Source organism: Rhincodon typus, chromosome 2, assembly GCF_021869965.1.
Source record: "Rhincodon typus isolate 14 chromosome 2, sRhiTyp1.1, whole genome shotgun sequence".
Classification (NCBI taxonomy): Eukaryota; Metazoa; Chordata; class Chondrichthyes; order Orectolobiformes; family Rhincodontidae; genus Rhincodon; species Rhincodon typus.
Window position 1 is genome coordinate 131,200,637 of NC_063333.1, and position 23,571 is coordinate 131,224,207.

At 42.9% G+C, this 23,571-nt stretch overlaps 1 protein-coding gene across 3 annotated transcripts in view; it reads left to right on the forward strand.

The window, feature by feature from the left end:
- zdhhc11 (zinc finger DHHC-type containing 11) overlaps positions 1-23,571 on the forward strand; it is a 112,114-nt gene that overhangs the window by 75,427 nt on the left and 13,116 nt on the right. For all 3 annotated transcript variants that reach the window (XM_048616997.1, XM_048616991.1, XM_020523265.2), the window contains exons 3-7: positions 3,988-4,166; positions 7,056-7,157; positions 11,749-11,873; positions 14,101-14,256; positions 15,419-15,540. In XM_048616997.1, the coding sequence (XP_048472954.1) occupies positions 3,988-4,166; positions 7,056-7,157; positions 11,749-11,873; positions 14,101-14,256; positions 15,419-15,540 (684 nt within the window). The remainder of the gene's footprint in view (positions 1-3,987; positions 4,167-7,055; positions 7,158-11,748; positions 11,874-14,100; positions 14,257-15,418; positions 15,541-23,571) is intronic.

Here is a 23,571-nt window from a genome sequence, read left to right on the forward strand (position 1 = left end):
CACCCATGGAAAATAAAGTGAAGTGATTTTGAAAGATAGAACTTGTAGCATCTTTCCTTATCTCAGGAGATTCTATAGATAGTATGTCAACGCATTTTAAAGTGCAATAACAAATGTACATTGACTCCCTAGTGCTGGGGTCAAGGATGTCTCAGAGTGATTACAGGACATTCTGGAAGGGGAGGGTGAACAGCTAGTGGTCGTGGTACACAGTGGTGCTAAGAACATAGGTTAAAAAGAAGGTGTGAGTTTCAAAAAGCGGAACATAGGGAGCCCGGAAGTAAGTTGAAAAGTAGGATCTCAAAAGTATTGATCTCAGGATTACTACCAATGCCATGGGCTAATCAGGGTAGAAATAGCAGGATAGATCAGATAGGAACATACAAACAAGTTAAGAACATTCAGCCCCTCAAGCCTGCTCTGCAATTCAATAAGATCATGACTGACCTGTAGCCTAACTCCATATGCCTGCCTTGGTCCCATATCCCTCGATACACTTGCTTCATAAAAAAATTATCTATCTCAGATTTATATTTAACAATTGAATTAGCATCAACTGCTATCTGAGGAAGAGATTTTCAAACCTCTACTACTGTTTGTGTGTAGAAGTCTTTTCTAACATCTCTCCTGAATGGCCTGGCCCTAATGATGATAATAGAATCTTTAACCAGTGGAAGTAGTTTATCTTTATCTACCCTGTCTTTCCCTGTTAATATCCTGAATACCTCGATTAGATCACCCCTTAACCTTCTAAATTCTAGAGAATAATGGCCTTATTTGTCTAATCTCTCCTCATAACCCCTGAAGCCCAGGTCTCATCCTTGTAAACCTGTGTTGAGCTCCCTCCAGGGCCAAAACATCCTTCCTAAGGTGTGGTGCCTAGATCTGTGCACAGTACTCTAAGTGGGGTCTGACTAGGGTTTTGTGTAGCTGCAGCATAACGTCTGCATCTCCATACTCCAACACTTTAGATATAAAAGCTAGCATTCCATTAGCCGCCTTGACTATTTTCTGTACCAGTTTGTAGCATTTTAAGGAGCTACAGCCTGAACCCACAAATCTCGTTGGGCTGCCACTGAATTCAACCTTATGCTTTTTTTAAAAAAGTACCTTGATCTATTTTCAGTCTGAAATGGATAACCTCACACTTCCATTTCCACAGCTTTGTCCATTTACCTAATCTGTCAACATTCTGTTGTAAGTTTATATAATCATCAATACTGTCTACAATGCTGCCAATTTTGTGTCATCAGCAAATTTGGATATTTGACTTTTCATGCAATTATCCAAATCATTAATGAATATTGTGAATAACTGAGGCCCCAATACAGATCCCTGCAGGACACCACTAGTCACTTTGTGTACTTACCCATTATTCCAACTCTGTTTCCTGACATTCAACTGATTTCCTATCCATGTGAGTAGTTTGCCCTCAATTTTCCATGTACTTCCACTAGAGCTAACAGTCATTTGTTTGAGACTTTATCAAAAGCTGCCTGGAAGCCCATATAAACAACATCTATTGACTTACCTCTGCCACCACCTTTGTCACCTCTTCAAAAATCTCTGAGGTTTGTCATGAATCTATACTGACTCTCGTTGATTAACTAGATTTTTTCAAGGTAATCAGTTACCCTGTCTTTGATGATGAAGTCCAGCAATTTCCCCATCATAGATGGATACATGGCTGGAAAGTTGGTGCAAGGGGGAGTGTTACAGCTTCCTGGGACATTAGGACTGGTTCTGGAGGGAGGTGGATTACTCCTGGTCCTTTTTCTTCCAGTTTCATGGTTTTAGTTTATGCACAGCCAACTCCTTTAAATACCAATGTGACAAAGAGTAGATAACAACCTGTTTTTGTGATACCAGGAGAAACTGATCTAGTTTTATTCAAAATAATGCAATTCATCTCTTACCACCTGAGAGGGCAGGCAGTACCTTGATATAACTTTGTACTGAAAATAAAAGCACCCCTGACAGTGTAGCACTCCCTCAGTACTGTTTTGCACTGATTATTCAGATTTCACTACTCAAGCCAATGAACTGTGACTTGAACCTGTAACCTTTGACTATGCCTGATCAAACTGACCGACCTATAATATAGCAGCAATCTATTGGGAAAAATGAACAAGGCGTCTTTTTCATGAATTTTGCTGGAGCAGGATCTAACTTGTGAAAAAGATAGATATTTTCATTCATGTGTGAACATATAAAACTGACCAACAGGAAAAGACTGAATGCTGTGTTGCATAGTGTTTTGATGTTCTGCCCAATAGAATTCGTGACATTTGGCACCCTACCTACTGGAATACTCCACAAACTAGAATCTCCGATATTTTGCCCCATCTCAGGTGTCACATGTAAAATACCAATGTTGCCAGTCTGATGTGTGGTCAAAGAACTGGCTGAACGGTTGAAGACTCTTTCTTCCCTCAATTTTTATAATGAAATGCCAGTTGTAGTGTACATCGAGGCATGTTTTTACTCAATTGCTACTATTACTGTGAATTGCGGATTAATGCCATTTTGGATTAGTGGTTGTATTTGATTCTGTCAGTAACGTGAATTCCACCATACTCAGGGTTAAGATGGTCAGCAAGGTAAAGGTTGTTGTTATTTAGTGTCGAATTTCACCAGATTTCCTCCCAGATTTCCTGCTGCATTCTCTCATTTCCCTTCAACCAGTGAACTCGGGGACCGCTTTGCAGAACACCTATGCTCGGTTCGCAATAAACAACTGCACCTCCCAGTCGCGAACCATTTCAACTCCCCCTCCCATTCCTCAGACGACATGTCCATCCTGGGCCTCCTGCAGTGCCACAACGATGCCATCCGAAGGTTGCAGGAACAGCAACTCATATTCCGCTTGGGAACCCTGCAGCTCAATGGTATCAATGTGGATTTCACAAGCTTCAAAATCTCCCCTCCCCCTACCGCATCCCAAAACCAGCCCAGCTCGCCCCCGCCTCTCTAACCTGTTCTTCCTCCCACCTATCCCCTCCTCCCACCTCAAGCCGCACCCCCATCTCCTACCGACTAACCTCATCCCACCCCCTTGACCTGTCCGTCCTCCCTGGACTGACCTATCCCCTCCCTAACTCCCCACCTACACTCACCTTTACTGGCTCCATCCCCGCCTCTTCGACCTGTTTGTTTCCTCTCCTCTATCCATCTTCTATCCGCCTCCCACTCTCTCCCTATTTATTTCAGAATCCCCTTCCCCTCCCCCTTTTCTGATGAAGGGTCTAGGCCCGAAACGTCAGCCTTTCTGCTCCTATGATGCTGCTTGCCTGCTGTGTTCATCCAGCCCTGCACCTTGTTGTCTCAGATTCTCCAGCATCTGCAGTTCCTACTATCTCTAATTATGCAATGGGCCTGCTTACTGTGTATTGGCTTGAACTAAAGATCAGTTCTGGTCGCCCTTCTATACGAAGGATGTTGTTAAACTTGAGAGGGTGCAGAAAAGATTTACAAGGATGTTACTGAGACTGGAGAGCTTGAGGTATAACAAGAGGCTGAATAGCCTGGGGTTTTTTCCCTGGAGCGTCAGAGGCTGAGGGGTGACCTTATAGAGGTTTATAAAATCATGAGGGGCATGGATAAAGTGAATAGTCAAGGTCTTTTTCCTAGGGTGGGGCAGTCCAAAACTAGAGGGCATAAGTTTAACGTGAGAGGGGTAACGTTTTCACACAGAGAGTGGTGTGCATATGGAACAAGCTGCCAGAGGAAGTGGTGGAGGCGGGTATAATTATAACATTTAAAAGGCATCTGGATGGATATATGAATGGGAAGAGTTTAGACGTATGTGGGCCAAATGCTGGCAAATGGGACAAGGTCAGATTGGGATGTCTGGTTGGCACGGACGAGTTGAACTAAAAGGTCTGTTTCAGTGCTGTATGACATTATGTAAGTAGCGTTAACTTGTTTCTTTAAAAAATTCCTTCACTTCCTCGGTCTAGTTTTCTCCCTTAACACCAGTGATTTCAGATAATTGGCACGTTGTTTGTGTATCATTTCATTGTCCATCTGGTTGCTGTCTCCATTGACCCAGCAGACAACAGTGTGCGTACCAGAAAAAACTACAACACTCCCATGCCAACTCTCGATCGAGCCAAGCATCCTCATGTCATTCAGAATCAACACTGCTATCTGTGTGAAGTGGATGTGTATGTATCAGCCTGGTTCCACAGAGGGTTCATGAGTTCACACATTCTGTTCTATTTGAGTCTCTGCACTTTTAATGTCAATAAAAGGGATAGAGATTATTACCGCACACAGCATGAATCAAACTAAGAATCAGCAGGTCCCAGCAACAGCTGAAGTGCTCTGTGCATTGCTCAGTGAGCCAAAAGGACAAGAGAAGTCTGAGGCTTATCTGTGGCCTTCGTTGACTCTGATCAACTTAACTCAAGGGAGAGTTTGGAGTTGAAGGGTTGTCTTTGCAGTTTGGAGCTGGTGGAGAGTGGGGTCTGGGGAAAATACACCATATATTTATTTAACAATCCTTTTATGAATGCACTCAGTTGCCCTTAAATGTTTACATGTGTGGACATAACATGTGGAGAGAACGGGCTCACCCATGATGCTATCCTGTGCTCACATTACTTGCTGATACTGTCTGGCTTTGCAGTGTTTCAAGGTGGATTTTGTTTTGCATTGTCATCTGAATTGTCTTTTTTCCATAAGCACATCACAACAAACAACAAAGGTTACTGTAGAGTATGCTTCACCTCTGTTTTAGGCTATGCTTTCCAAATCATCATACCTCACTAAATAATTATTTTGTCTTTGCTTCATCTCCCCACTGAAAGTATTGCTGGTTACTTTCAATCTGTCAGCCTGCTCATAACTGCAAGTCCAAATGCTTTCTCCCATTAAGCATATTCTTTAATTTTTTGCCCTCTCCTAACACCATGGGTGGTATTTAATGCAGGCAAAAGAGATTTTGCCTACTGGTTGAAGAACAGGCAAGCTCTGGCCATTGCCTTCTTTCAGGAAGGCCTATCAGATATTTAAGTAGACAGATGCAGGCCACCCATGGAAACAAATACCACCTTGTGAGAGCTGCTGGCCTACCAGAGGCTGGTAGCTGTACAACTGCACCAGCAGATGCCAGAGGTGTACCATCAGAGGCCAAGGATAACCAAACAAACACAGACTAAAGGTGAGTGCGGGTGGGCTGGAGCTCATGAGCATGTGTGTGGTGCCATCAAGGGCAGCAGTGTAACTCCCAGCTTGCCCTTCAATGCCAAATACTCTTTCTCTCAATCAGGCCTTTTAATGATCCAGTGCACTCCCCAGCTCACCTTGGAACGTATTGGTCAGAAGGTGGGCAGTGGGCTACAATGTGAATTAGCCGCTAAAAGGCCTCAATAGAAATCTCCCACTGAAATATGGGAGACAGGTTGAGAATGAATGGGAAGGTTGTGGAAAGAGCACCTACCTTATTTTGTGAGCAGTTCATCATCAAATATGCTGGCAGAGTCCATAAAAGCCAGACTGCCGAATATATTTCCACTGGTAGGCGAACTAAAATTAGAAGTATGAACTAATCGCTAATGCATCCAATCAGAAGTTAAGAAGAAACCCCTTGACACAGTGTCTGGTTAGAATGTGGAATATGCCACCACAACGGCAGCAGATGCATGGGAATACCACCATCTGCAAGTTCCCCTCCAAGCCACTCACCATGCCCAACCTGGAAATTTCTCGCCTTCTCTGTTGCTGGGTCAAAATCCTGGAACTCCCTCTGTAAGGGCATTGTGGGCCTCCCTTCAACACAGGGACTGCAGCGGTTCAACAAAGCAGCTCACCATCACCTTCTCAAGGGGTAATTAGGGATGGGCGTTAAATGCTGACTCAGCCAGTGATGCCCACTGACTGTGAAAGAATACGAGGAGTAGTTGCAGCAACTAGTATTGATATGTTTAGGAAAAATCTCGATACCAATGCAAAGGAAAAAATGAGTAAAAATGTATGTTAATCCAGTTCGATGAAGTAGGTTGGGGAGACACTTGTTTGGAAAATTAACATCATCATAGATTAGTTGGCCCAAAAGATCTACTTCTGTGCTGTTAATTCTAAGTAAACCACAGCTTAGTTTGAGCTTGTTCCCAACAACGTCCATGCACCTGTGCTTTGCAGTACAATTCAGTGAGCAGTGATTCAGAATTAAAAGCCTGGTATGATTTTTTTCTTGTACTGCCAAAGACTGGGAGTACTGTGACCATCAGTGACAAATCAGCTTTAAATGTAGTTGAAAACCTGTGAAGACGTCAGCAGCCCTGAAGGTTTGCAATTAATATCGTTTTGGAGATTGGTATCTCAATCAGCGCGTTACATGAAATCAATACTGAAACATGGCCATTCAGCCCCTTGAATTTTATCCCATTAGCCTGCTACTCAAATATTTCATAACATTTAATAGCACAGAAGAAGGGCATATATTATAGCTAATACTTGCTCTCTAAATGTCCATATCTTCCCATCACTGTGCCCTTTTTACAAATATTAAAGTAATTATCTTTTAAAATTTACTTATAGATTTTGCTTCCATTTCTAGTATGGCACCTCATTGTCGGACCTGTCCCCTGTTTTTCTCCTAAACCCTCTTTTCAATGATTATTTTAAACTTCTGTCTCTTGCGCTTGGCTAATCTCATAGTTGCTGTTAATTTATCTCAACCCCTGGTAATTGTTAATATCTCCTTTCAGATCTGATTTTAGGCTTGTTTGTTCTAATTGAAAGACATCCAGTTATGAAGCCCATACAGGAATCCACTTACTAGATTCAGTTTGAAACCTTCAGTTTTTCAATTAGTCAAGGTATATTTGTAATTTGGGAGATGGCAATGTAAATTGCAGACACACTTCCATTATAACATCCAGCGTGTTGCCTTTAAAAACCCCATCCAGCAGATCATTCCAGACATTCATTGTATAGAATGAACAATTTCTTATTAATCACTGTTCCAATATAAAGTCAGTCACGTTGTCCCTCATTAGTCCACACAGCCATGTGCTGAATGAGTCTTTCTTTTTGCTTTCTCTTTTCAGGGGAGTGAAAGCCAAACATTGTAGCACTTGTAACAAGTGCATTTCTGATTTTGATCATCATTGCAAGTGGCTGAACAACTGTGTAGGAGGGAGAAACTACTGGTATGGCATTCAAGAATTTACTTACAGCTCTTCTGATTTATAACAAAATGCTAGTTAGCTAGTTGAAGGAGTCAGCAGATGAGCATGACTACAAGTGAAAGTGCTTTCTTTTTCATTGAGCTGGATTTTGGGGTAGGAATGACCATCACTACTCCGCTGAAACTGACAGCAACTTATATAGTTTGTATGTGTGGGGCTAAAATAGAAATTCAGTTATTGCTGTCAACAATTTTACATTTATTTACAGGGTGTGCTGCCAAAGTCCACCTAGTCTGCCATCATCACAGAACTGAAGACAACTTTCCTTTTTATGTAATTAATTCCATTGTAGAAATACTTGAAGAGGTTGCACCTTGTTGAATGAGGTGGAACTAAGTTATTAATGGTATGCAAATTTCATAACCACTACTGGCCCTAGAAAACAAATTTTATACTTGTGGAATGTTTCATTAAACCATGACAATATAATGTCCATTTGATATCCATTTTATGAAAGAATCTCACCGTCATCCCCTGATGTCCAGTAGTATTACCATTGCTGAATCCCCCACTGTTCTGAAGGGTTATCATTGACCCAACCTAAACTGGACTGGCCATATAAATACTGTGGCTACAAGGGCAGGAAGAGACTAAAATACCCGCGCTAAGTAATTTACCTTCTGTCTCCCCCAATGCCTGCCCACCATTTACAAAGCAGAGGTCAGAATTGTAATGGAATACCTTCCACTTAACACAGCTCCAACGACACTTGAGAAACTCAGCACCATCCAGGACAAAGCAGCCAGCTTGATTGGCACCCCATCCACCACTTTCAGCATTCACTCTATTCAGGACTGTGGTCGGTGGCAGCAATGTGTACAAACTACAAGATGCACTGCAGTGATTCACCAATGGAGCTTAAGGAGCACCTTTCAAACCTGTGACCTCTACCACCTACAAGGACAAGGGCAGCCAGTGCATGGGAGCGCTACCACCTGCAAGTTCTCCTCCCAGCCATATCAGATCCTAGGTTGAGACCAAATTCCTATCCCGTCACACTCACTGGATCAAAATCCTGGACGACCAATCCTAACATCACAGTGCATGGCCCTACACTCCAAGGACTTCAATGGTTCAAGAAGGCAGTTCACCATCACCTTGTGCAGGGCAGTGAGGGATGGAAAATTAATGCTGGTCTAGCCAGTGCTGCCAGCATCGCATGAACAAGTATTAAAAATTCCTTTTTTGTAAACATCTGTTTAAAAAGATAATGTTACCTTGCGGTCAGGTCGTAGTTATTTATGTCGGATTTTAAAGCAAGTTCTCTAATTAGATTTGTGACTCATATTTAATCTATTAACTGTGGGTAGTTTCAGAACGGCGCTATTTGCATTGCTGTTGTGCTTGAGAGCCAGATGTAGTTAATGGTTAACTGCACAACAGGGCCAGGGTAAAGACATGAACATTCCAATTTATATGTAACTGTTGCCAAGGTAGCAGTGAAATGCTTATTTACAGGACAGACTGTGTTTCATGAGGTTTGGTGAGTAACAATTGTTTCCTTTTGAGTCACTTTTGTGTAATTCATTAAAGATGTTTTCCCTCAGCAATTATACTCTGACATTTACAGATGCCCTCATTTTGGCCTAAATGCAAATAAGTGAAAGAAACTTTAATTGACCGTGTCCATCACCTAAACTGTGTAGATCTTCCCACCTTCGACCTTGTAACAATTTGTGTGCTACTGAAACCTCTGTCCGTATTATCAACACCAACATCCTGTGAATCCACTGGGAAGGAAGACACACCCATATCAACGTCCTCGACCAGGCCAACCAACCCAGCAGCAAGGCACTGACCACCCTTGGTCAGCTGAAATTAGCTGGGCAGGTCTTCCACACGACCGACATGAGACTCCCCAAGCAGGTGCTCTACTCCCGACTGTGAAACAGCAGGCAAGCCCCCTGAGGACAGACTACAGTGATTCCCTCAAGGCCTCACTGGCGAAGTGTGGCATTCCACAGACACTTGGGAATCACTAGCCCAAGACCGTCCAACGTGGAGGAGGAGTAACTGGGAATGCGTTGAGCACCTGGAGACTTGCCATCGCACAAATAAAGGATGCCAAGCAAAAACAGCGAAAGGAGCGCACTGCCTCACCAGTGCCCCACCCACCCTTTCCCATGACCACTACCTGCTCCAGAGCCTGCAGTAGCCACATCGGTGCAAGACTGTGTCCTTTGCAATGATCACCTCCCTATTCAGTCACTAACAGTAGTTTCTGGCTGCCAACAACTTGATGTCAGATTCCACCACAGCCTTGCCTAATGTTGGCAGCCTCCCAGTATTGTCCTCTTGGAAGTTGGTGTGGAGGGGGTAGAAGGGCAAGTTGGGTCTGAAGGGGACATGGGTACCAGTCCCAGTGGTATAATGGGGGTTGTCAAGTTCTGGGTGAAGAGGGACTGTTGTATCCTGGGTGTAGAGAGGATGTCAGGCTGTGGGCGTTGATGGGGCAGCGGTGTCGGGTCCAGTTGCAGTGTGGCGGGTCACGGAGAGAGGAGTATACTGGATCCCAGGGCAGAAGTGGGATAGGGATGTTGTGTCCTTGTCTTGCATGTTAGGATGTAGGCCTCATGCTAGAAGAGTAGCTCGTAGAGCCTGGAGGTAATCATCATTATGAATTGGCGGTCCCTCACAGATGAGGATGACTCTGTTCCACTCTCAGTGTTAGTCTGTAGTGACAGCGTCAGTGGCAGTGGTGGGGTGTCTCAGGTGTAGTGGTGAGGTGTTGTGACCTAGGCATAGAGGAGGGTGTCAGGTCCAGCAACAGAGGGAGCTGGATTCTGGGCATAAAGGGAATGCTCGGTAGAAGGGAGGCATTGGGTCCCAGCCATAGAGGTAGCTATTGGATCCCCGTGAGTCCCGGGCTGTGACTTGTCCTGGAGATAGGGAGAGGGAGTTGTCAGGTCAGGTTTTGGGGATTTAAAGGGTTTGAGGGAGGTGTAATTGGGGTGTGTGCAGTAAGCCGGGGATCTGTTTAGTAATTACCAAAGAGATCGAATAGTTAATAATTTAACTCTTCCTGAGTAACTATTTACTTACTTGTAGCAGAACTCTCCAAATTCTGTGATTGAATACTTTTGGAGGGCTCCAGGCACTGGCAATTTGGACATCAAAATCTTTAAAATGTGATGCAGTTCCTATAGATTCTGTAGTGTTCCAATGTGCAACTCCCATCTGCCCTGCAGAAATGACTATCTGAAAATTGGAAAATCTCAACCTTGAATTTACCTAACTTGATTGTCTTTTCTGTAACAGACAGGGTCACTGAAGGTGAGATAGTTTATGTGGTGTACATGGACTTTCAAAATGTGCTTGACTAGGCGTCACATAATAGGTTTGCCAGCAAAGTTGAACCCATTCAAACCCATGGAGTAAAAGTGGCAGCATGGATACAGATTTGTCTAAGTGATAGACAATGAAGGAAAATGACGAATGATTGCTTTTGGATTGATTTTGAGTTCTCCAGTGATCAGCACCAGGATGATTGCATTGCAAATACAACATTTGCAAATGCCGCAAAACTTAGAAACATCATGAACTTTGAGGAGGATGGTAGTGGATTTCATGAGGATACAGGCTGGTGAAAAGGGAAGACTGGTGGAAAGGGGAGACACATGAAAGATGCAATTTAATACATGAAGTGGAAAGTGATACACTTTGCAAGGAAGAATAAGGAGAAACAATATGAAATAAAGGATATCAGGGGATACAGGAGAAACATGAGAAAGTGGCAATTTGAAAAAGTCATTAAAAAAATGAGTCATTGACTTTAGAGTACAAAAGCAAGCAAGTTACGATAGACCTTTATAAAACACTGGATTCAATTTGAGTATTGTTTCCGATTTGGGCACTGCACTTTTGGAAGTATGTGAAGGCTTTAGAGAGGATTCAGAAAAGATTTACAAGAATGATTCCAAGGAGGAAGGATTTCTTTACATGGATACACTGGAGAAACAGGAATTGTGCTTCTTGGAGAAGAAGAGATTTAAAGATTTGATAAGCTCCTTTAAACTCCTGAGGAATCTAAACAGAATAGGTGGTGAGAAATTGTCCCCTTTGGTGAAGGGTCAAAAGACAGTTTAATTTAAGGTCAATAGCAAAACAACCAAAGGTGACATGAGGAAAAACCTTTTCCTGCAGGAAGTGGTAACGGCTTGGAATTCACTCCCTGAGATTTTGATGAAGGCTGATCCAATCGTGGCTTTCAGAAGGCTAAGAACCTGAACAGAAACAATTTGTTAGGATATGGGAAAGAACAGTGAAGTGGGAATAACTATATTGCTGCAGCAGAGAGCTGTCACTGACCTGACTGGCCAAATGCCTTCAACTATTCTGTGATTCAGCATTCTACAATAGAGTATTTCTCTGGACTTAGAGCTTTGGGTCGTTCTGAAGTCATGAGGATGCTATACAAATGCAGCTTCTTACTGTGTACAATGTTCTGATGAATTGCAACCTGTTGGTCCCCGTCAGTTAAGTTAAACATAATCAAGCTTTAAAGTTTTTAATTCACCATGTCTAACACTCCTTTCTTTCCAAATCTCTTAAGGTTTTTCTTCCACACTGTGGTGTCAGCTGTTCTCGGTATCCTGATGATTGTGCTCGTTATCCTTTATGTTTTCATCCAGCAGTTCATTAATCCAGAAGAACTTCGCACGGCTCCTCAGTTTGAAAGTAAGTGCCTCAGGTTTAAGCTGAGGTTCATGCTCACCGGAACATGACAGTTTTACAAAGAAGAAGAAAAGTCTTGTTTCTACCATTTTTATTTGTCATTCCTCCAATGGAAGTCATGGCATTAGCTGGCAAGGCATAAAGCTCTGGAATTCTCTCTATAACCTGTCCTGCTGTCCAGTTCTTTCCCTCTCTTGTTGCTCCTTATAATCTATCTTTATCAAACGATTGCTTATCTTCTCTATTACCTCTTTAATTGACTTGGCATCAAATTTAGTCTGACAGTGCCCCTGCTAAGTGCCTTGCTGCGTTTCACCACACTAAATGTTTTTTTTTCAAATTTTGTTCCGTACAGAGGGGCATAGGTGTCACATTCTGATTCCCAGTTCAGTCTTCCTGCAATGTTTCTGATGAAATAGGTGATACTAGGCATGGGAGTCAGGGCTTGTTGTTGCAATTCCAGTATTTTACGGACTGTTATATTGTTTGTAGTTTAAAATTAAGCATGTTAGCATTATGTTTTAAAATCTAGAAATTAAAGGCTGCTAACAGTAAAGGTGATCTTGAAGCTGCTGAATATTTCTACCTCGTAACAGTATAACTATCCATTGCAAGGTCTAACTTACCCAAATAAAGCCCTAGCCAAACTCTCAGAACCGTGCTAAAATCACCAGGACTCTAGAATCACCCTGGAGAGCAAGGACAAAAACAGGTTCCTCAGGTTTGATTTTTGTCTTGGGTTCAGCAAACATGTGTGAGGCTATCTTTGGGAAACCCAAGCCCATCATCTCTGCCCATATAAACCTTTCTTCCATCTCCTGACGATGGAGACAGGCAGGCCTAAGATTTGCCAACTTCCAAGGCAGTGTCAGAGGAATGTGGATGCCAAGGCAGGCCAGTTCGAAGCCCCACAGCTGTTCACTGAACATTGGTTCAACTTTCTATATTGTCCTTTTGTCACCCACCATTCATTCCTACCCATCTGCCCCCATGCAACAGCATAACACCATGACCCCTCAATCTGCTATCACATTCCCTAGGCATATCTATTGACAACCAGTGCGTCGCAAGGTTCCCCCTTTTGTTGTGGTTTCAGCTGGGACTCTCCAAATTGTTAAGATCCTGGTGAAAGGGGAAAAAATTGGCTTCCTTTCTTTTATTCAACCAGAGTAAGAAAATCATTTCCATTTTTTTAACTGCAGTGCAGAGGTGTTTAATGGCAGTTCTCAAAGACATGGCTTTCATGGCACACTGGTCTACACATTAGTAGGCCAGACCATTAAGACACCCAGACTAAGGTTAAATCTCCTTTTGACCTTTTTGTTTGTATATCCTTGACAGGGTAAAGACAAATGTGTTGGCAGGAGATGGCTTCCTGTTGAGAGAAGGTTAGGATGTATTTCTCTTGTTAATTCTTCCTTTTAAGTCTTTCTAGTTGAGGTTTTCCTGATTCTGTTTGGGTGTGACATACCAGGATTCCTCTCAAGGTGAAGAGGGAGAGAGACAGGCAGAGGTGTGTGTGTGTGTGTGTGTGTGTGTGTGTGTGGCCAAGATGAGATCAGCCATGATTGTATTAAATGACTGAGCAGGCTCAAGGAGCTGACTTGCCTATTGCTGCGCATGGTTCTTAAGATGCCTATTATGTACCTAATCCGTTGACCAATGTTTTGTTCACCTGTCCCAATACCATCTTATATAACTCAACATCAAATTTTGTTCGAGAAGGCACCAGAGAAGCACCTGGGATATTTTTACTGTGTTAAAGATGCAACATAAATGCAATTTGCCATTGCTAGATCCCAAACAAAGTCTATATTGTTAACTAGATTAGCACACAGATCAGAGGATGTGAGACAGAAACAAGAATACTGTGTAGAACAAAAACCGAAAGAACTGCAGATGCTCTAAATCAGGAACAAAAACAGAAGTTGCTGGAAGCTCAGTAGGCCTGGCAGCATCTGTGAAGAAAAAATCAGTGCTCATGTTTGGGGTCCAGTACCCTTCCTCAGAACTGCACAGTTTAGAACATCCTGAAACTTGGCTCTCACTACAGAACAAAGATGCAAGGACAGAATTAGACAAGCCGCAAAACTAATTGCATCTCAGCAACCTTGCCTTGAAGCCGATCATAGACTGTCTTGTTGGACAAATTATTCAGGCAGATATTTTGGATTTGGAGTATCTGGTTTGGGAATGGGATGTCATTACATTGTTTTTTTTCCCTGCACAGATGTACGTGGAAACAACACGTGGCTGGTATTTTTGCCCATTGCTCCCGTGGAGACAACACTAGCTGGAATTTCAGTCATAGCAGGAATCACCATTATCCTCAGTCTCGCTTCACTGATGTTACTTGGTCATCTGTTGGGCTTTCACATTTATCTGTGTGAGTCAAAGGGAGCCAAAACCCTTTCATTTATCATTTCCAATTGTTACCAGATTTGTTTCTGAGGGAAAGAACAGAGATTTGAATTTCAGGTTGCTGTGCCGAGTCACTGGCAGTCCCCTTGGGTGAGCATTTGCTAGGCTGGGGGTGGGGTGTAATTGGAAGGAAGTGGCACCCATTTTATCCCTGTAAAGCGAGTGCTGTGTTGGCCAATTCTTACACCAATGTCCCGCTTTGAGAGGATTCTGGCTTTCAAATTGCATCAGTACAGGGTGTTGAAGGAGTATGTCGATGAAACAGAGTGGCTTAGTGACTGTGTTCTATGGAGAAGGGAAAGCTGGCTGAAAGCTTTCCAAATATTGCCCATCCATACCTCATCTACATCAGCCACTTAAAAACGTTCTCCCAAGCTTTTCTTATCTCTAGAGTCAATTATCCCCATTTTTCACCCCTCATACCTGGGGACACATGGTGTCTCTGTGGTTAGTACTGTTGCCTCACAGTGCCAGGGACCCAAGTTCGATTCCAGCCTCAGGTGACTGTGTGGAGTCTTCACATTCTCCAAGTGTCTGCATGGGTTTCCTCCGGGTGCTCTGGTTTCCTCCCACAGTCCAAAAGATGTGTAGGTTAGGTGGATTGGCCATGCTAAATTGCCCATAACGTCCAGGGATGTGCAGGCTAGGTGGATTAGCCTTGGGAACCACAGGGTTACAGGGGTTGGGTCTGGGTGGGATGCTCTTCAGAGAGTTAGTTTGGACTCAATGGCCCGAATGGCCTGCTTCCACACTGTAGCGATTCTATTAACTCTGTTCAAAACTTTGCTCCTCCTGCCTTTCCCTCCATTGCATTAATCACCATTGGCAAAATATCTTGGGATTGCTTTTTAAGTATGTTAAAGAATTTTGATAAGATTGATACAGGAAAAGTGCTTCCTCTGATTAGGAATCAAGAACAAGGGAAAATAATCTTCAAGTTAGAGCCAGGCCAATCAGGAGGGAAATCAGAAAGTGTGTTTCTGGACTTTGGATAGCAGAAAGCTGGAATATGTTCTGCCAAAAGGCTGTGGATGCTGTGACAATTAGACTGATTGGCAAATCTTCTTACTTGAAGAACCTTTTTATCAAGAGTACATGAGCTGAATTTCATTCCTGTACTTTTCCAGTGTTCAACAAATTAAGTACGTATGAATATGTTGTGCGGGAGCGTCACAAGCAGGATGTCCGAGACCATGGGAATGATGTCGAATCTGCCCAGACTGTGTCTGCTAGGATGACTGCTCTTCAGGTAGAGTACAACAGAGACAGTGAGAATGTCATAGGTTCAGGCCCCACTCCTGCCTTGATCGTCTCTAAGCTGGCAGTGCTACATTGTCAGTGAATCTGTCATTTAGTTGAGGCCTTAAACCAGGGCTTCGACTGTCTGCTCAGGTAAGTGTGAAAGATCCATGGCACATTTCAAAGAAGTGATTTTTAGGAGTTAACTGGATAACCTGATCATTGAAAGCAAGCAGTTGGGAAGATGAATACTATGTTGGTTTTCATTGAAAGAGGATTGAAGTACAAGAGCAAGGAGGTCTTAACTGCAGCTTTGTTGAGACCACATCTAGAATAATGTGTGCAGTTTTGGCCTCCTTTACCTAAGAAAAGATACACTTGCCGTAGCAGGAGTGGAGTGAAGGCTCACCAGACTGATTTCTGGGATAGCAGGTTTGTCCTGCTAGGAGGGATTAGTGCCTGGAGCTACAGAAGAGGATGACCTTTGGTTTTTGAGCCTTATCAACTAAGTGTTTGATTTTAAAGACTTATAAAACATTTAAATCTTAATCTGTTTTGTGTTGCAAGTCTCTAGTAGTGGGTACGGTGAGGGTGTCTCTTTTTAAGTTTATACTGTGATCTGTCTCTTGATTGACTTTTAATATTAAGAATTGGTATTAAGTTATCCCAGCTCAATGTTTTTGAGCAGTAAGATTGTGCTAACACTACGTTTTGATGAAAGTGTGTTATGTTTGCTTTTAGATAATTTCTGGGTCTGTAGATCGTTAAAGAGGCAGAACTGATTTTTAATAGGATAATGTGCTCTTCCTGTCAGATATGGGAGATCAGGGACGTTTTGAATGTTCCTGGAGACTACGTCTGCAGGAAGTGAGTTTGGTTGCAAATCCTATCTGACTGCATGGATTGTTTGGAGTGGCAGTTAGAGGCAATAAGGAGTTTACAAGAGCAAGGAGCAAGATGGATGGCAGTCTCAGGAAGGTGGAGACACCACAGATATAGTCTGGCAGATGGTTGACCAATAGGAATGGTAGGAGAGAAAGCCAGGTAGTGCAGGAGTCTCCTGTGGTTATCCTCATCTCAAAGAGGTATGCCGTTTTGGATACCATAGGGAGGTATGACTTCTCAAGGGAGTATAAGACTGACACCTAGGTTTCTAGAATCTTGACTGGCTGTACCATAATGACGGTTATGGTATGTAGTCTGGGGCACAGACAGACATTTCTGCGATTGTCAGCGAAGCATCGGGATGGTGCGTTGCCTCCCTAGTGCCACAGTCAAGGATGTCTTGGAGATTGTGCAGCATATTCTGAAAGGGCAGAGTGACCAGCAGGAGGTTATACACATTGGTACCAATGACATAGGTAGGGAAAGGGATGAGGTTCTGCAGACAGAATATAAGAAACTAAGCAGGAGGTTAAAAAGTAGGTCTGGACTACCACCAATGCCATGTGCTACTGAGAGTAGGAATAGGAGGATAGAGCAGATGAATGCATGGCTGAGGAGCTGGTGGAGGGGGCATAGCTTCACTTTCTTTGGATCATTGGGATCTCTTCAGGGGTAGAAATGATCTGTACGAGGGGGAGAGGTTCCACGTGAACTGGAAGGTGTCCCCAATATCCTTGTGGAGAAATTTGCCAGTGCTACTCAGGAGGCTTTAAACCAGTAAATTGGGGTGGGGTGGGGAGCGCGATGGTGTGTTGATGGTGGGAACCAAAGTGCTAGTGAGAAAAGAGAAAAGAGAAAAGGCTGAGGCTGATACAGTAGATAACAGGAGCAAGTCTAATGGTCAAGGCAGACAACAGCTTGGCAGAGAATAGGGTAAGACCAATAAATTAAACTGCATTTACTTCATTGCACGAAGCCTGACGGGTAAGGCAGATGAACTCAAGGCATGGTTGGGATTATGGGAGGGGATCATAGCTATTACAGAAACATGGCTCAGGCATGAACAGGACTTGAGGCTTAATGTTCTGGGGTATATATGCTATAGGAATGATGGACAGAGAGGTAAGAGAGGAGGGGGAGTGGCATTTTTGGTTAAGGAGAACATTAAGGCTGTACTTTGGAAGGATATTCCTGGGATATTGTCCAGTGAAGTTATATGCATGGAACTTAAAAATAAGAAATGGATGATCACCTTATTGGGATTGTATTATAGGATCCCCAATAGTCAGTGGGAAATTGAGAAACAAATATGTAGGGAGATCTTAGAAATCTGTGAGAAAATTAGGGTTGTAATGGTAGGGAATTTTAAGCTTGAAGGTAGGAGACAGAGGGTGGTGGTGGGGGGTAAGTTTTTTGGACTGGAGGCCTGTGACCAGTGGTGTGCCACAAAACTCAGTGCTGGGTTCACTGCTTCTCATCATATATGTAAATGATTTGGATGTGAATAAAGTAGGTATGGTTAGTAAGTTTGGAGATTATACCAAAATAGGTGGTGTAATGAACAGTGAAGAATATTATTTTCGAGTACAACAGGAGCTTGATCAGATGAGCAAATGGGCTGACGAGTGGCGGATGGAGTTTAATTTAGATAAATATGAGGTGCTGCGTTTCAGAAAGGCAGATCAGGGCAGGACTTAATGGTAGGGCCTTGGGGCCTGTTGCTGAACAAAGAGACCGAGGGGTGAAGGTTTATAGTTCTTTGAAAGTGGAGTCGCAGGTAGACAGGGTGGTGAAGAAAGCATTTGGCATGTTTGCCTTCATTGGTCAGTACATCGAGTATAGGAGTTGGGAGGTCATGTTGCAGCTATACTAGACATTGGTTAGGCCACTTTTGGAATACTACGGACGATTCTGTTTGCCCTTCTGTAGGAAGGATGTTGTTAAACTTGAGACAGTTCAGAAAAGCTTTACAAGGATGTTGCCAGAGTTGCAAGGTTTGAGGTATAGGGAGAGGCTGAATGGGCTGGGGCTTATTTTTCCCTGGAGTGTCAGAGGCTGAGGAGTGACCTTATAAAAGTTTGTAAAATAATGAGGGGCATGGATAGGTGAACAGTCAAGGTCTTTTTCTTAGGGTGGGGGAGTCCAAAACTCAAGGACGTAGGTTTAAAATGAGAGGGGAAAGATTTAAAAAGGAGCTGGGGGTTTAACATTTTCATGCAGATGTTGATGCGTGTATGGAATGAGCTGCCAGAGGAAGTGGTGGAGGTGAGTACAATTACAACATTTAAAAGGCATCTGGGTAGATATATGAATAGGTAAGGTTTAGAGTGATATAGGTCAAACACAAGCAAATAGGACTAGGTAGATTGGGATGTCTGGTCAACATGGAAGAGTTGGACCAAAGTGTTTGTTTCCATGCTGTATGATTCTATGACTCTATGACTGGAACTGTATTCACTGGAGTTTAGGAGATTGAGAGGAAATCTCATTGGAATATATAAAATGTATGGCTGGATGCGGGGTTGATGTGTCCCCCATCCAGGGATCCCTGGTCCCAAGTATGCAGTCAGCCATTTTGAACTGGTCTGGGAGACATTTCTTCACCCAGAGAGTGGGCAACCTGTGGCATTCGCTATAACAGAAGGCTGTGATGGCCAAGTCACTGAATATATTTAAAAAGGGAAAAAAAAGATTTCTAGAAGTTAAACATCTCAAGGTGTGAGGAGAGAATGGGACCATTGAGATAGAAGATACGTAATGAGCAACTTGAATGATAGAATGGGCTTGCTGGACTGAAGACCTACTCCTGCTCCTATTTTCTGTTTCTGGAAATGCGTACAGGGTTGTACCATTGCTTAACGAGCACCTTTCAATGTAGTGCGAGCACTGGGCCAAGTTTATGTTGAATGCTCATTTGTATCATTGCTCCCTGAGACCATTGTTAACTATGCTCTTCATTGACATCAGACTGTTAGCTGACTAGAGGTCAAGGTCTTTCTTTTACTCACTAATTGAATGTGAACATTGCTGGCAAAGTCTGCCTTTGTTGCCCAGCAACTGCAGAGGACTGAGATGAACATTTTGATGGAGTAGTCTTGGGAAGAACACAAATGGGTAAATACAACACAGTACTTAGAAAACTCAAAATCAGTGCCAGGGAACTCAGAGGAGACCGACATCAGTTTGGCACAGGGTTTGCACCAAGTTTGGAGCCCACATGGAGGGAATTTCTAACATGGAATTGATGAAAATCCATTCATACAGTAGTGGACCCAAACAGATGCAACATCAGATGGAACTCGGGGTGGTGGGGTTGGTGGGATGGAGGGGGGGGGGGGGGCGGGGGGGGGGGGGGGGGGGGCGTGTGGGTGTTGGGTCTTTGGAGTTTTCAGGGGAGGGAGTGATAGTGGATGGGAGTTGTGAGTCAGAGAAGTGCAATGGCAGGATAGGGATGTGGTAGCTATCAAGTCTGGGAGGATTGGGAATTGGGCTGGAGGTGTGTTGTGTCCAGGATTTAGGATGTCAGGTCCATGGGATCAGGTCAAGGTGTCGAGTCCATGGGGAAAAAGTAGGAGAGTGAAGTCGAAGATTATCAGGTCACCCATGATCTAATTGAATAATGGGGAAAACTTGATGTGCTGAATGGCCTACTTCTTCTGTATCTTATTATCAAGGCTTGGGTCAGGATGATAGGGTGGAGGTGGTGGGAATTAGGGTCTAGGAGGATATGAGTTTCCCAGGGAATGTGGGAGATGACCAGTGGTGAGTTGGGGAATTAAATTTAATAGTTACTAAAGGATTAGAGGAGGTTTTAATTCCTCTAACCTTTCTTGGCTAACTGTTCAGGTCAGTCAGTTGAAACAATCCAAATTTTTTGACCTGCGACTCTGAGTTGGGGACTTTTTCAGAAGGTTCCAGATGCTAAATAATTGCCCATCAGAAGTCTCAACTTCCCAAGCAATTCCCATAATGCCAGCTGAATTGGGACGTCCGCATGATCCCAAGGTGTAATTCCAGTCTATACTACTGCAACAACTGTCTTCCCATTGGATGGTCTGCGCCATCAGGTTTACTTTCTCAATGTCTTAGTTTTGTGAAGCGCAAGTGCGATATTTCCTTTTGGGAATGCAGTATTCACGCTCCTGTTACTGCCCCTTTGCTGATGTCTTTGCTGTGATCAATAGCCAGTCAGCTAACAGCCATGCCAGGAGCAAATGGACTGACCTCCTGGCATTGTCCAAGGTAGCCTCCCATCACTGAAAGTCGGCACCCTCCCACCAGCTATGTCCTTTGTCCTTCTCTTCTTCCTTCACCTTCCTCCCTCCTCATGTTACTGTTAAGGAGACCTTCACAGCCACCTTTCCCACTGAACCAAAGATTTTTGGACATCAATATGCATACAAATAGAACCTTGCTTTTTCTCCCTTGCAGCTAAAGGATCAACTTGTGCTGCACTTGCCTTGCAACATTGCCACAGATATGCGTCTGGTATTGATGGCAGTGCCAAATCTGTAGGAAGGTGGAAAATAATCAGTCCTCCAGCGAGGAGTAACATTTCAAGAACAGCTTTGTCCCCATGTTTGTCGTGTACACCCTCCTTGTTGGCAATGCTATGTTTACAGTTATGGGTACAAAAAAGACGAAATGTTACTTAAGATGTCCCTTAAAACCCACATCTTCAGCCAGGCTTAGTTAACTATCGTAACACTTCCTTCACACAAAATTGTAATACCAATTGGAAATTTGGAAATAATTGGAAATCTGACTGAGAAACAGAAAATGCCGGCAATGCTCAGCAGATCTGGTAACATCTGAGAGAGAGTAGAGGTGGTAACTTTTCAGGTTGATGACCTTTCATCAGTGTCCTGACAAAAAGTCATTAACCTCAATGTTAGTGTACTTCATTGCTCCACAGATGCTGCCAGGTCTGCTGAGAATTTCCATCATTTTCTGTATTCATTTCTAACATTTCCTTATACAACTTTGTTTGGCAATACTTGGAATGATCTATTACATTAATGGTTTCTTTATAAATGCAGGTTGTTATTATTAGAGGGAGTAAACATGCATGTAGCCCACGCCTGGTAGCTCCAGGCCATCAGCTTTAGTACCTGCAGGTAAACAGTATGTTCTACATTTCAAAAGCGGTTTGGCCATCACTGAGCTTCCTTGATATCCAGGAAGTCTCCAGCCAGAAATTGTCTTGGGTGTTCTTGTTTACAGTGGTTTCTGCTTGAACCATTTGAGATGTCTTTTATAGATTCACTGCCTTCAATTTGATACCATGTGGAGGAAGCATGCCCACATGAACTCTTCAGTCGACATTGGACTCAATTTTGATGAACAATAAACAGGTTTATTAAACATTACTTAGTAACTAGATGAATTGCAGTTGAGGTGCAGGATTGCCTCTTGTGAAACTATGAGCCTCAACTTCAGATTATGTACAAATGACTATTTCAGCTACATACAGTTAACAGTCACTGAAGCACTGTTCACCCTCTAATGAGCACGTGCAGAACTCGTAAGACATGCACAAGGACCTAGTTAGCTCCTGCCAGGAAGAATCCTGCAAATCCTGATGGGCAGAACTTTCCCTGTAAAGTCAGTTAACCTTTTCAGGTACTATTACACAGGAGCAAAAACAGAAATTGCTGGGAAAGCTCAACAAGTCCAGCAGCATCTGTGGGGAGAAATCAAAGTTAACAAAATGCCAACTCTAATTTCTCCCCACAGATGCTGCCAGACCTGCTGAGCTTTTCCAGCAATTTCTATTTTTGTTTCTGATTTACAGCATCCGCAGTTCTTTCAGTTTTTAATTACTATTATACACGAGGTGTATTTGTGGTTGTTACTGGTACTTGAAATTACCACCATGGTGCAACTAAAAAGAAGAACAAAGTTACATTTATACATAGCTTTGAACATCAGGATTTCCATAGAATTATTTTGGAAATGTAATCCCTTTTATTTTGTACGCTTATGCACCAACTTTGCACACAGCTTTGAACATCAGGATTTCCATAGAATTATTTTGGAAATGTAATCACTTTTATTTTGTACGCTTATGCACCAACTTTGCACACAGCAAGGCCCCACAAACAGCAATGAGACAAATGGCCAAATCGTCTTTTTGGTGATGTTATTTGAAGGATATTATTGGCTAGGACACAGTGAAGAAATCCCTTATTTTGCATTGAATATTGCCATAGGATCTTTTACATACATCTATGTTGCCTCAGTTTCAAGTATGATCGAGTAGATGGCATCTCTAGCATGGCACACATCCTCAGTGTGTCAATGGGAGTGTCAATCTGGATTGTACTTACAATGGGGCAGATTCTGGGCAGGGGGAACCTTGTCTCCTTATAGAACTGACCCTAATGGAAATTGATCCGTAATATAAATTGCCTTCTCCTTACTGCTCTAGGCATATAGCGGAAGTTTGAGTGAGGTGTCTCCAATGAGTCAATGGGTGAGGCTTGCTAAGTGCAGGCTTGCTGATGGAAGAGGAGTCCTAACCTGAATGCAAATATATACAGCTGCACAAATCATATTGAAAGCCAGATGAGGCAGATAGATGAGTAGAAATGTGTGACAAATGCAAGACACCAAGTTCTTACAAACTCATAGATTCAAATCTATTCAAAATGACCTGGCAGGAGCTGTGATCCCAGTTCATGTTATTCCTGGACAAGTCAGATCACAGACAGGAACCTGGCTTGATAGAAAATAATTTTATTTGCTTTGCTTTCAATGAAGTGATATCTCACGGAATGATGAGCATGCAATACTGCAGGCTCTGCTTTAATAACAAAACAGAAGTTTATTTCAAAGAAAATGAAGATAAAATAGATTAATCCAAACTAACCACTTATAATAAAAAGTCAAAGATTTTGAATGCACAGGAAAAGTATAATTCCAAAATGCTGCCTTAAACATTGAAAAGAAACAAACAACCTTTGTGTGGTACTTAAAGAGATATCTGAGTTCTGAGGTGGCTGTGGAGTGTGCACAGAGGTGAGGAGAATCAGGAAGAGATTCAGGGAATAGGACTGAGACTGATTGAACCTCTGCCAAAAGTGGAGAAAAGGAAAATGAATGAACTAAGAGATAGTAGGAACTGCAGATGCTGGAGAATCCAAGACAACAAGGT